The sequence below is a fragment of the Harpia harpyja genome, chromosome 19, assembly GCF_026419915.1.
Source record: "Harpia harpyja isolate bHarHar1 chromosome 19, bHarHar1 primary haplotype, whole genome shotgun sequence".
NCBI classification, from domain to species: Eukaryota; Metazoa; Chordata; class Aves; order Accipitriformes; family Accipitridae; genus Harpia; species Harpia harpyja.
In genome coordinates, this window is record NC_068958.1 from 18405200 (window position 1) to 18419755 (window position 14556).

The 14556-nt window shown below is 53.7% G+C and overlaps 1 protein-coding gene across 1 annotated transcript; it reads right to left on the reverse strand.

Annotated features, from left to right (window-relative positions):
* Positions 1–2744: 2744 nt before the first annotated feature.
* MTCH1 (mitochondrial carrier 1) lies at positions 2745–14539 on the reverse strand. The gene is made up of 12 exons (XM_052814492.1): positions 14336–14539; positions 13477–13561; positions 12021–12127; positions 11497–11574; positions 11159–11216; positions 10659–10710; positions 9763–9822; positions 6407–6500; positions 5993–6040; positions 5732–5799; positions 4938–5013; positions 2745–4494 (listed from the first exon to the last, which is right to left on the reverse strand). Exons 1-12 carry the CDS (start codon positions 14537–14539, stop codon positions 4420–4422), a joined length of 1005 nt encoding a protein of 334 aa, XP_052670452.1. The 3' UTR covers positions 2745–4419.
* Positions 14540–14556: the final 17 nt, after the last annotated feature.

Consider the following 14556-nt stretch of genomic DNA (forward strand, 5'->3'; position numbering starts at 1 on the left):
TCCTCTGGCAGCCTGACAAGAGCCGCGCCACCCGGCCGCAGAGCGCAGGCGGCTTTTAAGGGAGAGACTCCATTCCTAAAGATTAGAGAATTAACACGTTTTCAGCAAGGGACGGCGCCTCGGACAACGGCTGCTGCAGCAGCGATGCGGACCCTCGCCACGCCGGCCCGGCCATCAGGTCGCAGCAAGGGGAGAGAAGCCAAATCAAGAGCTGGGGAGACTTTTCCCCCCTTCCCCGGCTCGCCAGGCCTCCTGCTTCTCCCCTGGGACGGGGGGGCCCGGTGCCGTGCGAGTGCCGAGGGAGGTGTGAGGGGGCCATGGCGGCCGTGGCGAAAGGCATCTCGGCCGACCCCGGCCGGCCTGTGCCGCCACCTCTTTCCTCCAAGGCCTGGGGTCTCCTCGGGGTGGGATAAAACGCCGCCGGCTCCCCCCAGGAGCACTGCCATCCCCAGGAGGGGACGGGGTGGCTCAGCTTGGGGGGATTTGAGGGAGTTCTCCCCAAAAAAGGGCCCGCATCAGGCAAGGGGGAGCGCGGAAAGCAGCTCTTCCCCTCCCTTTACAAGCCGCGAGTGATGGACGGAGCCGCCACCCGCCAGCGTGGCAGGTCAGGCCACCGCGCCGAGCTTTCCCGCCGTGCCCTTTGCGGCCTTTTCTCCTTGTTTCCAGCTGGGATTTCCCTTGTCCAAGGCGGGGTGAATCCAGCAGGACCCGACTCCTCCGTAACCTCCCGCTTCGGGCGAAGGCCATCACGGGGGACGGGGCCACCCCGCTCCCAGCAAGGACGGGGCTGCGCAAAGACAGGGGACGGGTCCAGAGCCACCGTGCCGCCAGCACCTGGGTCCAGTCCAAGTCCCCACCCGGAGAATTTCCTGGCACCAGCCAGTCCCACCTTCCCGGCGGCAGGATCTCCTTCACGAGGGTTATTATTTTACATATACATTTTTTAAATAATTATTTGCCTACTTGGAGCTCGGCGCTGCAGGAGAACGGCGCAAACAGCCTTATCGAGGGCAGCTGTGCCGCAGGGGCACTTCCTCGTGCGGGGCCCCTCCATTGCCGCCGGGACTGGCGAGGGCTGGCTGGGGGGGGGTCTGGCAGCCAGACACCAGGGTGACGGGCACCGTACAGTCATTTGCGAGAGGTTTGCTGGGCTGCTTTCCTCCTGGCTCCGCAGCGGGGAGAGCGGCACAGCCGGGCGGGGGTTTGGTTTTAACAGAAGGGTCCTTAGCAGGACGGCTCTGCAGGGAGAAAGGGAAGGATGATGCAATTGGTCCAAGCCCAGCTGGACTTTCCCTGGGCACAAGGGCTTCACCAGCACCTCGTTGCTCCCCAAATCCTGCCAGACCCGAGCATCCGGGCCCTGCAGAGAGTCAGGGCAGCCTTGACCTGAGTTTCCCTCTCCCGGCTGCAGCCGCTGCCTCCCTTCTCCCCCCGGCAGCTGGGAGCAGATGAGGCCAAAGTCCCGGCAATCTCTGTTTTCCACTGAGGGCTGATAAACCGCACGGGCACGGAACCACAGCCATCTCCACCCATCCCAGTTTTGTGCAGGAGAGAGTCAATATTTACACCTAAGTTTGTTTCCTGGGCAGATAGGGGAGTGCTGGGGCTGTGTGGGGGAGAAATTCCTGGCTCCATCCCAGGCGCCGGACCCAAACCTCCCCCTACATCCCTTTATTTGTTCTCCCGACCGCAGGTTTCACCCCAGATCCCCTCTCCTGCGGGTGCTGGGCTCTGTCCCCATCAGCTGTGCTACAGGAGCACCAGCTGCGGGGCTGAGCACCCGCTAATGGAGCAGCAGTTTAAGGGAGGGGGGGTGCCCAGCCAGGGTTTGGTTTGTCTCCTTGCCTGTTCCTGGTGTAGACATTGTCCCCATGGTGGAACACCTCAAATGCAGCATAGGATAAGAAGAACCAGGGTTAGAAATAGGAGGAGGTAAGGAAATATTTAATCATCCTATGATTGGCAGCCCCTGCTTCAAGGTTAGGCAGTGCACTGAAAGCTTTGAAACCTGGTTTTCATTTAAATTGACCAAAAACTATATTCAAGTGTTGCGTTTCCAACAAAGTTTGTGGCTCCCAGTGAACTGGGCAGAAATTGCTGGCAGGATGCTTGCTCTGGTGCAGATTTAGGTAAATTCCTCAAAGGAAAGGAAATAGCACTTTTCATTGCAGTGGCTGCAGCCAGGCTGCACACAGGGTGTAGGAGGTTTTACAGGCATGTGACCAGCAGAAGGTGGCCTTAATTTTGAGGGTAAAGGCACATGTTCCTGCGCAGGCATTGTGTGATCTGGGAGATGTAATGCCTGGTGTTGGGGTAAGGCAAGAAACCAGCTAATGTGATAAAAGGCCACTGACTAAGGATCCTGCGAGCCATGCAGGGGAGGATAGAGTGGCTGAGCCCACCCGACAGCAGCAAAGGGTCTCCATCATCCCTTCCAGAAGAGCTCAGGGTCAGTTTTAACTCCAAATACCTACTTTCATGTATATTGTTTCAAGCAGCCAAGCCCACTGCTGCCTCCACCCTCACTCCAGGTGCACCCAATGCAGTTTGCTCAGCCTAAACCTGCCGACCTTCCATGGAGGTGAGGAAGATCAGAGGGAATCTGAGTTTGTAACAGCTGGTGTAGCCCCTGCTTTGGGGAAGAAACTAAAGGAAGTGCCTGTCTTTAACTAAAACCTTCCCTGAGTGAGGAAGCCCGTTATGCAGAAAAAATTAACACTTTTTAAAAAAAGAAACACCCAAGAGTTGTTTTATAGCTGTATTTTGGAGCATAGTTAAATCCTCTTTGAAGTAATCTCTGGTGTTAGGGAACAGGGCCATGCATTATTTAACTTCTGCTAATGTAACATTAACTGTATGGGAGGAAGGGAGGACAGACAGGACAGACTTCACAACACCGAACGGAGCTGGGTGGGAACCGCCGGTCCCAGTGAGTACCAGCACTGTCCCACAAGCCCTGGCTGGGAGGTGTGGATCAAACCCGTCTGATGGGAGGAAAACCCCTGTGCAATGGCAGGTCGGGGTCCCCAGTCGACCAGGATGAGATGCGACCCCAGCTGCTCCTGCAGCAGCACATGGGAACCTGCTCAAGGACCCCAAAACCCCTTCCCAGGGAGTGCAGCAACACCTCTGTGCAAATGACTGCTTCGTGGGGGAACCAAAATGGGGGAAATCTGCCTGGCTGCCACAACAGCACAGACTGGTGCAAAAAAAACCTCATCTTGGGAGCCGAGGATAAATCCTGCCCTGCTGCCACCGGTAAGCCCTGCTACACAAGGGCCAGTTGTGCTCCCGTGTGCACAAGGAGCTCTTGACCCTAATGCCTCGTGAGCCTTTGGCTAGCTCAAGGTTTATTCCTTTATTCCAGACAGCAACGGACTGAGTGCCCCTCCTACAAGGTGAACCCTCCTGTGTGTAGCTATTAGCAGGATGCTGCCACGCAGCAGCGCAGCGCTGCAAGCCTGGCTCCGCATCCAGCAGTGAAGTGGCGATGCTCAGGTTTGGCAGGAGCCTGGCAGGGCTTGTGGTCCTGCTGGCTGGGAGATGCTTGTGCGATGCAGTTGTCCCAGTTCAACCCAGGACCCATCTCCCCTGAGAAATGTGTACAGGCTGCCTGCCCAGGTTACACCCAGCAGCTCTGTTGGGTGTATCCTAAATACAGCCTGTCCCGCTGCAAAAAGCCTTCCCAAAGCCGTTACCATCTGCAGCTCACATACCTCCCCAAGTGCTCTCTCCATGTCCAAGTCCTAGCACTGCCCTGGAGCCGAGCCGTACCTGTCTCTTTGGGACTGTGCTGTTCTCTGTAGTGGGACTCGTGTTTCCCTTTTCTGTTTTGATACTATAATTTCCCTTTCATGCCCATGGGAAGTGGTGTGCTCCCTAGTGTTCAGGTACTCTCAAAACCTTAAATATGGGTCGCAGGACTGATCTCACCCAGGATGAGCCACCTGCCATGCAAACGTTTGCCCTCTCCAGAAGAGATGAAGCAGGAGGCTGGTCAGCCAGCATAGCCTTCCCAGCAAGGCGACCTTGGATCTCTTGTTGCTTCTCAGCTCAGGCAGAACAAAGCAGTCTTTTGTCCCTGCATCTCTGGGCTGGCTCGTTTAGTACCTGGACATTTTCTGGTTTCCCAGACTTCCCCAGTGACTCCAGAGCTACAGCGTGGACCAAAGAGACAAGACAATACCCTTCTGCGCTCTCTGCTACACGTCCCGGTTGAGACAGCCATGAGGATGGAGCTTTGGTCCAGCTGGAGCCTGAAGCCAGATCTTCAGAAGCCAACTTGTTGCTGGCCTTGCTGGAGAGGTGTCTTGTTCTGGCACCATGGACTTCGAATCGAAAAGAAAAAATATACACGTATCGAAACAAGCTTAGGGTTTCTTGAGGAGTCCGAGTTCATCACCGCTCCCTGCCGAGGAGTCAGTCGATGGGGAAGCAGGCAGCTGGCATGGGCGCTCTGCGGAAGAGCAGGCTGGAGCCGCGGAACAGCTGCCCCTGAGGAGCAGAGAGAGCACAGTCAGGGCAGCCATGCTGAGACCTGGCTGGGGAATTGCAGCTGGTTTAGGAGGGACTGACTCGTGCCCTTTGCAGGGCTGCCAGGCCTGAGCACCCTGGGTTGCTACAGAGAAGAAAGTAGGGCTTCAGCCCCATGGGCGCTGGAGTTGGGCATTTCCCCCAGGGATGACTGATGGAGAGTGGCAGAGCCACCTTGCTTTGCTGTGTGCAATGCATTGGCTAAAAGTTCGCAGGCTGCAAGCTTGGGGCATGTAACGGGCAGACCAGTACTGCCATGCCTGGTACCAGTGCTGGAACTGGAGGGCTGGAAACGGGTTACAGAGCATGTCAAGGATGCAGCATAGGCACTTTTGGGGCAGCGCTGGAGACCTCGGGAAGGAGCAGAGTGAGCCCAAAGCCCTGTGCGTGCCCCACTCCCTCACCTGAGCACTGAGATACCTCCAGCAATGGATCCAGGATGTAAACGCAGGAGCGTAGGGAGGGAGGCCGGCACGCAACCTGCATGGCAACAAGAAATAGCTGAGACGGTCTGTACAGATGTCACATTATCCAGACAGGTAACACAAGAGCAGCAGTAAGTGTAAGCAAGGACACAGAAACAGTGTCTGCACTGGGCTGAAGGCCAAATGACCAGCTCATTATTTACAATGCAACAGATCATGTAATTTAATTACCCCTGGAGTGTACAAACAAGGAGCATTACCTGGATACATTAAGAGCCCGGGACTATATGCTGCATCTACACCTTCAAGAGCCAGCAGATATCATGAAAACACTACACCAGCGGCTTGGATCCAGTCCCCTTCCCATAAGCATGAATGCAGAAGACTTCTTGCAGCAGTGGGATTGGGAAAGCAAGCTTGGTCCTGCTCCTGTCTGCACTCATCGCTGCATTTAAGAGCTTTGCTTTCCCTCGTGCCGCTCCCCGGAGCCAGGACGGTCCCTTTGATCCCTGCTGCCTCCGGTCTAGTTCAGATTGGACCACACCACCGTGACTCTCCCTATTTCTCTCCGCTTGAGCTTTTATGCTGCTCTTGTCTGTGCCCTCTGGTCTAAAATTATAAGCAACCTGGGACAGGAAACGAGCCAACTCTGTGAGGTGCCATATAGTTTACGGTTCTATATGAAAGCTTTACGATCGTTAGCAGAGGATTCAGACAACAAGGGGCTGGAAGAAAGGAAGGGAAAGCCTTAGATCTCAGTGTGACGGACATACCCACAGTTGTTCACTGCCATGAGATCTCCCACGAGAAGGAACGGGTACGTCAGCATGCTCACAGCGATCTGAAAGCACAGAAAACCCATAGCCTCTCTAATGTTCATTATGACAAAAAAAGCTATTTCCAGCTTTTGCATGTTAGCAAAGTTATCCTCATCTTTGGATATAAAGTACAGACCAGCCTTTGTCCCCAGACCACGAGCTCTCGCCCCACAGATGGCAGGAAGAGGAGAAATGACGTGGCAGTTGCCTACGTACCCCCATCACGAATTTTGTGTAGCTCCGGATCACCGATGCCTGGCTGAACTGGAGAGAGAAACCAAAGGGGTTGTGGATGAGGCGGATGAGACCAGGCTGTCACTGTCACTACATGACATCCCTCTGAGCCTGAGACGATGGGTGTGGGGCAGGGGAATAGGGCAGAAAGCAACAGTAACCACACTGCATCCCAGTTGAGAATCGGGGAAGACATTTGCTATCAAACCTGATCCCCTGAACTGCAGCTGAACCACAGCCCTGAGCAGACGCTGCGTCTTTAGCACTTTTACAGTGTTTTATCCAAAGCCCAGTGTCTATTTATATTAAATTAGCCATTAACCACCCATTAACTCCTCGCAACTGCAGGTGCTTGGTATGGGCCCCCCAAACCCTCCATTGGGCACTTCCACTCACATTATCGTCCACCGCGTAGGTGTTGATGAAGTGAGCCAAGAGGTTGCAGCACCAGAGGAAGATAACATCCCCCAGGATGCGAGGGACTAAACCGCTGCAATGGCAAAAAGAGGGGCGTGAGGTACAGAAGGGTCCCAGAGCTGCCTTCTGAGGTGCCCTGCCCTCCCTCCACCAGCACAGAGGAACGCCACTCCACAAAATGCATCTTTACTTTGGAAGAAACTGAAGGGAAAAGGGGAGATTTCAGGAAGAGCTCTCCTGGCCTTCAAACATGGTCCTACGTGTGCTGCCAGCTCCTCTAGTCGGGGGATGCTCTAGAGTAGGAAGTTTGGGATCTGACTCAGCCAAGTCCCCCTGTTCTACCCCAAATCCTTTCTTGGCCCAACTCCTGGTCTAAAACCGAGGCAAGACTGATGAAGTGGACTTCTGTTAAGCTCGTTCTGCAGATGCTCTTCTGGATGCAGAATAAGAAGTTTATCTCTTTGTGGAAGCTCCCTCCTTTTAGAAATTAAAATGAGGGGGGTTGTTCCTGCAAAACCTGCTCTACTGCAAAGTGGGATTAACTGGGGGCAGCACTCCAGTCCCTCTGATTTTCCCAGTCCCTGCTGCCACCTGGCAGAATGAGGACAGGGGGTGATGTGCTGCTTTGGCTTATGGCTCTGATCAACACGTGGGCCGGAGCACCCAGCAGCATGACCACCCCTAGCTTCTGCAGTTAATGGCACTAAAGCATTAACAAATCGTTTCAGAGGGGCTTCCAACTTTGTCAGTGCTTCAGCAGCATCTGTTGTACCAGCGTAAGCATCGAGCGCAGGGCCTCCTGCTTTGGCTGTGCAGTTGTTCCACTGCAAAATGATCCAGGTGTGATTCAAACCTGCCTGTTTCACCAGCAGATGTGTTCAGACAGTTCTTCTGAAAATGAGCCTGTTGAGAGCCACACCAAGTGTTTGCTGGGCTGAAAAGAGCCACCTCCAAGCACACTAGTCCAAGTCATTGGTTTCTTCCCAAACACAACACTGCCTCTTTGGAACAGGGAACCCGTTCACTTTCCTGCTGTGGTCGCTGCTGCAGCAGCAGGGCAGCAATTGGGACTGCATGCTCTGATCCAGCCTGCTTTGCTTGCTTGAGTTAGGGTTTATACTTTTTGGAGACAACCTGTGTATTGTCAAGGCCCTGGCAGCTCTGGAGATGCAGCCAAGGTCTCAGGGGCTAGGCATAGCAGAAGTCTTCAGTAGAAGATCCGCTGGCTTAAAAGATGTGATACGAGAGAAACAGATAGTACAAAGAAATCAAAGCTCTCTGGTCCCAAAGAGATGGTCTGCTTTGCATTTAGCATACAGCCTTTGTAAAAAAATCCGTTCTTTAACTCAAAGTCAAGTCTGAAGCAGACTCCTGAGCTGCTGCAGATACAACAGAGGCTTAATAAAGTCCAGGCACAGAGGACTGGGCCATGGCAGCCATGTAAGTAAAACCTCATCTGCTGACAGAGAATCGGTTCATTTGTTCCATTTGCAATAAGGATACCATACCTCCCTCTCTTGTCATCAAAGTAACGACAAATGCTGCGCCTGAGTTTATGGGATGACTGGAGACTAGGGGTTTGAGGGTACTGCAGAAGAGGACCAAAAAAAATCCAAATTCATTTGTGCTACAGCTCTCATGCCTGGTGAGATGTCCAAGGAGATCTGGACTAGGAATATTTTTAGAAGATGACAAAACATTAAAAGCTGAAACAGCAGCAGGCAGATGGTGAAGCCCGTGATGTGACCCAACAGGAGAGACCCCAGTGCACAGCAGGGCTGGGACAAGCCATCATCAAGCTGACCACGTGCAGCAGTTTCGGAGCCCCAGAAACATCTTTCTGGAGTGCTGGCAGGCAGGAGACTGCTGCAGATATGAGGGGAAGTGAGATAAGTCCATCCCCTGAAAAGTCTTTATCTCCAGCCAGGCACACACCCAGAGCAAGCATATGCTGCTGTTACTGCTGTGTAGAGGTTATAAGGCCATGAGAAATAAGTGCACCGCAATGATTTTAAGGGAGTGGATGTGTTTAGGTTGCATTAGGAGGGCTGAGAGCAGAAAAGCAGCAGTTTGGTCCTACAGATGCAGTTTGTGTTCCTCTCACAGCAGTGTGATTTCCTAGCAGGGTTGTAGAGCACGTGTAAGTTCAGAGCCCTCCTGAGACATTTTGGGTTGTGTTAAAGCCTTTCCTGTGAACTATTAAGTTTAATTAGGCTACCAACAGTGTTTATTTTATGTGGAGGAAGGGAATGCGGTGGCTCCTTTCACGTTATTTCCTCGGGAGGTGGAGGAGAGGGAGGGCTGACGGGCAGCATGCTCCGGCCGTGCCCCATGCACAGGGAACATCCCAGAGGAACCTGTATTTAATGGAGGAGATTTGGGGCTGCACAGCTCAGCAGAGAAGCTGTAGGCTGCAAAAGGAAGATGCAGTGACACCCAACTGATTGGGTCTCGGCAGATCCCTGGCCCTTTCCCTCTGGGGAAGGACAGGGTGAGACCCCCAGTGATTGCTTGCCTCTTCCTGATGCATTCATGTTTCATCTGGAGGCCCAAATTTTTGTGATTGCACAGCCAAAGGCATCAGGCCTGAAAACACCTCCTGAAATTTTGGAGCTGCCTTTACTATTATTGACATAATAAAGTGCGTTACCTCCCCACCAGGAGCAGAGGCAGCAGGTGGTTCTGCTTTTATATAGATGTGAAAAAAAGGCAAGAAGTGTTAATTAAGGGTTCAAGCAAAAAGGTGTCCGCTAGACTTCCACTTCAGCGACGCCATCAATTTGCCATGCTTCGTAAGCGGCTGGAAGTGCCTTTTCAGCTCCTTCTGGGTCCAGGCAGTGACGCCGCTGAGCCGGGCAGCATCACAGTCCTGCCATACAGGCAAACCTGCTGCCAGCACGAACCACCTGCTCATTACAAGCACCCACGGTGCTCTTCAGAGGAATGTTGCTTCTTACCCAGGCCCTGGCTTTTATTTCAACAAGGGGTCCCATTGTTGCACTTGATCTTGGTGCCTGTTGCACAAACAAATGCTTTAAATGGCCTTTCACTGAAACACAAAGAAGCATCAAGGGAAAAAGAAAGGTAAGAAAAAATAAAGGGTTTTTTCTGGGCTCTGAAGGTTTGATTGAAGATAAGATCTTGGGTAAACTTAATGGTCAAACTGGAGCGTTGTCAAAGGCACAGATTAAATCTGATGTGAGAGTCCAAGGGTCAGAGAAGGTTTCAGATGGGGGGAGCTCAGCATGACTCTAACTGAGGTCAGCAGAGCAGCCAGGAGAGCCATTGGTGCCTTCGGACTACGGGAGAAAGTATTTAAACAACAACTCACGTACACAAAGAATCCCAGGATCCCTTCTTCTTTAAATATCCTGCCAATGGCGCTGAACACACCGCTGCCAAGAAAGGAAAAGAGCTGTAAGTGTGCAAGGGTCGCTCTGCCTCTGTCCAGCACAGCTTCGCATGCAATCTGCAGCCACCAGCCACAGCAGTGTCCCCACCAAGCCACCGTGCCAGCAATGCAGCAGGCAGCTCCACTCTGCTCCTTCTCCTCAACCCCTTAAGGAGGGTCATGTCTGCACTCTGCCAGTCTGCAACAATGCCTGGGACAACACTCAACTTGCTGACAACTGTTTAAATGCTGAAGCTAGAAGAGCTCCGCTTGGCTTTGTGTGAGTGGGTACATGTGCCGCCACCATGGCACATAATGTGCTTTGATTAGGCCGATTCTCAGCCCAAGAACCCTGTCCTGCCCCTAGGAGCTCGTGCTGGCAGTTGTGGGTTAGGTGCAGTCGTGTCTAGCGTGCTTTCAGGTGGCTGTACATGTCATTTTGCCCTGCAGAGAGGCAGGTATTACTGGAAAAGGCTTGGAAAAATGTTGCAGACTAGCGGGGCTGCAGCAACGCTTCGTATTACCTACTCTGCCTCCCTGTTGACTTTCCTTTCTACTAACACCTAAAGCAAAAAGGCAGGAGACTCACTGTGTGATCAGCAAGGTGCATTACAGCCACCAAAATCCCCAGAGGCACAAGGCAGAACAGGGACAGAGCCCAGTCTCCCCACATCCCTTCACCCCCTACTCATCCACCCTCTAACCACAGCTCAGATTCATTTTTCGGTCTCCCAAACCTCCTGGGTTGCCATACCCCCACTGCAGGGGAACATCTGGCACCGCTGACTCCTCGACTCGGGCTTCTGTGTGCCCAAACCCTTCAGAGCTGCAGCCACTCACCTGTATTTGACTTCCCGGCCTACAAACTGGACCATACAGCGCATAGAGATCACTAGGAAGAAAGAAACACAGGGCTGACAAAGAAACAAATCCAGTGTGGGTTGCAATGGATGTGAAGGAAAATGCAACCTGACCCTTCTGCCCTCCCTTCCCTCAACTCGCATCACCTCCAGCTCTTCTTGGTGGTCCTCATTACTGCAAGACTCATTAGAAACCAGTGTGCTCCCCTAGCCTGTAAGTGATGGGAAGGACTTCTGGCCCTAAGCCCAAAAGGATCTCCGGAGCTCTTGGATGAAAGGGAAGAGAGCACCTTGCCCCTCGGCTGGGTTAGTCCCCGAAGGCCAACCCAAGCGTCAGCCTCCCTAAGCAACAACTCAGACCCACATCTGTTCTGCGGTTTCATACGAAGCCATTTATGATAGAGAAGCGCATCGAGTAAACGGGGGTTTGGGGTGATCCTTGGTCCAGAGAGGGGTGCCAGGCAGAGAGACAAGACTCACCATGCAGTGGATGTGAGACAACCCGGGACACACACTGCATCATCATCTCATGAGATGTCTGGGAAGGGGAGAAAAAAACCACACCTGTATGAAAAGCTGTGCTGGTCCACCTCCAGAGATCAGGCCCTTTCCCCTAATGTAGTGACACCCATTTCGGGTCTGTCTTTTGCAATCTGTTGTTTGTGGTAAACCTCTATTCCTACGAAATATTTCATAGCTGGACACAGAATGGCTGCTAAATACCACAGCCATTTCACCCAGAGCTTCTCTCTAAGTAATTTCACCCACATCCCACAGTTTAAGCTTCCTTTACTCTCCACGTAATATCCACTTCTCACCTCTTTCACCACTTTTCTAAGGGAGGTCTTCACATCATCCTTGTTAGAAACGTGCTCCATGTCTTCCAGTGGAAAGGCCTGAGCGGAGAAAGAAGAAACATATGGTCAAAACTGATGGAGATGCTGACCCACAAACCCTCGATGTCTGAGGACAGGAGGAAACCATGAGCAGTTGTGCTCTAGATAGGAGGAGAAGAAAAACGGGCAAGAATGAACATAAGGAAGGATGGAAAGTAAAACAGGGGAAGAGAGGGGTCATGAAACTGCTTACAAAAGATAAAAGGCAAGTGGTTGTTCAAATTAAATTAAAATTGTTTAAAAAACAAGCTTTAGGGATATGGGCACTGATCTCCTTCTGTCCTGGAGGACTATTCCGAGCCCTTAGGAGATGGAGAGGGATGTGCACTTTATTCCTCCATGCGCAGTCGTGGCTGGGTGCAGGCACATGCAGCCTCCCTGGCTCTGCTGCAGTAGCACCAGCCAACCCAGCAAGCTGATTTATGGAGAGAGAAGCTGACCTTTACCTTCTTCACGCTCCCCCTGGTGATGGTTGATAAAGTGCTTGAGATGAGGCGAGGAGTAAGACCGCGGAAGAGGCCTCTTTTCCCATCCACTTCCACAATGTGTCTGGCTGGGTAAGAAAACACCAGGCTGCCGTCAGTCGGGAACTGGCCAACTCATGGAAAGCACCCCAAACACCTCCGGTGTTCAGCTGAAACCACGCTGGAGCTCAGCACAGCACAGCAGCCGCTCTGCTGTCCCACCTTAAGTGATTTATTATAACAGTCCTAAATAAACTTCACAGAGGATGCAAAGAATCCTTAAGTATTCTCTGTCATGTCTAATCTGGAAGGATAGCTCCAGTATTCTGGGCTACTTCTTGTCTTTTGATTGTTTTGCTCACCTGAAAGGGCTACAAGGCAGTTTGGACTGAACCAGGGTAGGGAGGGATCATCTCATGTGGTGTGTGGTGTCACCTCCTCCCTCCGCCCCGGGGAGGGACTCGGGGTCAATACGGATCTCGCAAACCCAGGTTCAGTTCCTGCCCCACCACCTTCTCCCAGTCAAACTTCCTCAGGTCTCCAGGCAAAAAAAAAGCCAACAGATCCAAGTTCTCCCTGATGCAACATGGTGGAATACAACCCACTATGTGCTTGTGGGTACCGACTGCTCCTGACCCCCATCCTCTGCTGTCCCAAGTGAAGACAGGAAGGCTCTGCACATCTCCATCACCCAACATGGCAAATATATTTGGAAAATGCATCTTCCAAAGGGCAGCACCAGAGCGTTTCCAGCCCCGCATGTCCCAGGATGGGTTTGCAGTGCTTTCATACTGCTCCTGGGCTGGGTCCCCCCCAACCCTATGGGTACCGCTGTCTGATTTTGGGATCGGCCCAACTTGGCTCTCAGGACTGTGCGCCCCCCTTCCCCACAGCAAACCCCCTGTGAAAGCAACCCCCAAGGTCACAGAGTATTCACCCGCCTCTCCCGTGCTGCTCCACCCACAAAGAGAGAAAAATAGTACTTTTTTTTTCTCTCTAAACATACTACCTTCCCTTTTCTTGGTATTTCTCTCCCTTTAGGGCTCCATCTAGAACACAAATGAGCAGGGCAAGGGGCCAAGTTATTGCAGGGCTGTTTTGTAGTGAAGAAAGGCGCTTTGCTATCTCTACCACAAAACCCTCCACCAACAAACTTACGCTACCTAAACCCCAACCGCCCCCTCCACTACAGTGCAAACCCAGAGCAGCGTGCCACGGAAAGGGGACGCAGTACCAACACTGGGGCCACCACCTCCTTGTCCCCAAGGTAAATCTGACGGCCTTGCAACTAGTTGTAGTGGTTTAGGTCTCACTGCAGCCTCGGGATGATCCCGAGGGGATGTGGGAGTGCTGCTGGAGGTCGCCTTGGTCTACCCGGCAGCTCCCAGCCCCATTTTTGGGCAGGACCTTGCTCTGGCAGGGAGGGACATCTGCTTACCGTAGGTGAAGAAGCCGGGCAGGTACAGGACTTTCCTTCCCAGCACATTTCTTCCAACGGTTGGAGGTAGCGGCTCGTGCCCGACCTGCAAGAGAAACCCCGTGAGCAGGTCCCTGCCCCTGTCCCGGCATTCCCAAAGCCCCTGGGCCACACAGCCGTGACCTCAGTGTCCCGGGAGCTGCCGAAGGGCCACGTCCCCCCCCATCACCCTCAGATACATGGGGGTGCCATGACATGGGCAGTCCCTTCCCCAACATATGGGGTCCCTAGGGTACAGGGGGTCCTCAACCCTCCCATTTTATGGGGGTCCCTCTTACAGAGGGGTTCTCGGGATACCCATTCTATAGGGGTTTCCCATCCCTCCTTATACAGGAGTCCCCATTGCAGAGGGTATCCTCATCCCTCCCATTTTATAGGGGCCCCCACTCTACAGGGTATCCCCATCCCTTGTCATAGGAGGGGGTCCCGATGCCCCTGCTATAAAGGACCCCCCGCTGCAGAGGGGTCCTCATCCCTCCATTATACAGGGTTTCCTATTCCCTGCTACGCAGGGGTCCCCGTTTGATACCTGCCCTCATCCTCCCGGTTGTATAGGGACCCCCGTTACACAGGGTGACCTCATCCCCTGTTATATACAGGGGTTCCCACCGCATGGGGGTCCTCGCTGCCTCCTTATATCGGGGTGCCCCCCCGTCATACAGGTGCCCCCACCGTGTCCCGTTATAAGGGAGGAGGGGCTGTATTTACAGTGGTCCCCAGCGCACAGAGGTCTCCCTCCCTTCATTATATCGGGGTCCCGATCCCCCGTTATACATGGGCTCCCCGTGCGCCCCCACGACCACCCCCGGTAGCCCCGGACCTGGACGAGCAGCTTGACGTAAAGCAGCGGGTGGCTGGCGGCGGCCAGCCCGGCTCCCAGCACCACGAACAGCCCCTCGGCGCCCTCGGCCCGGGCCGCCTCCCCCGGCTCCGCCGCCGCCCCCGGAGCCGCCGCCGCCCGCCCCGCCACACCGCCAGGGGGCGCCCGCGCCGCCGGGGGCAGCGGCGCCGCCGCCGCCGCCATGGCCCCCCGCCCCCGCC

Bases quoted from the DNA above. Each gene is read 5' to 3' on its own strand.
- MTCH1 (XM_052814492.1), bottom strand. From the start codon at position 14,539: ATGGCGGCGGCGGCGGCGCCGCTGCCCCCGGCGGCGCGGGCGCCCCCT. The intron at 11,217-11,496 runs GTGAGAAGTGGA...TCCCCTTCCCAG, and splicing joins TTAGAAAAGTGGTGAAAGAG to ACATCTCATGAGATGATGAT. The intron at 9,823-10,658 runs GTGAGTGGCTGC...CTTTCTTGGCAG, and splicing joins GGCCGGGAAGTCAAATACAG to CGGTGTGTTCAGCGCCATTG.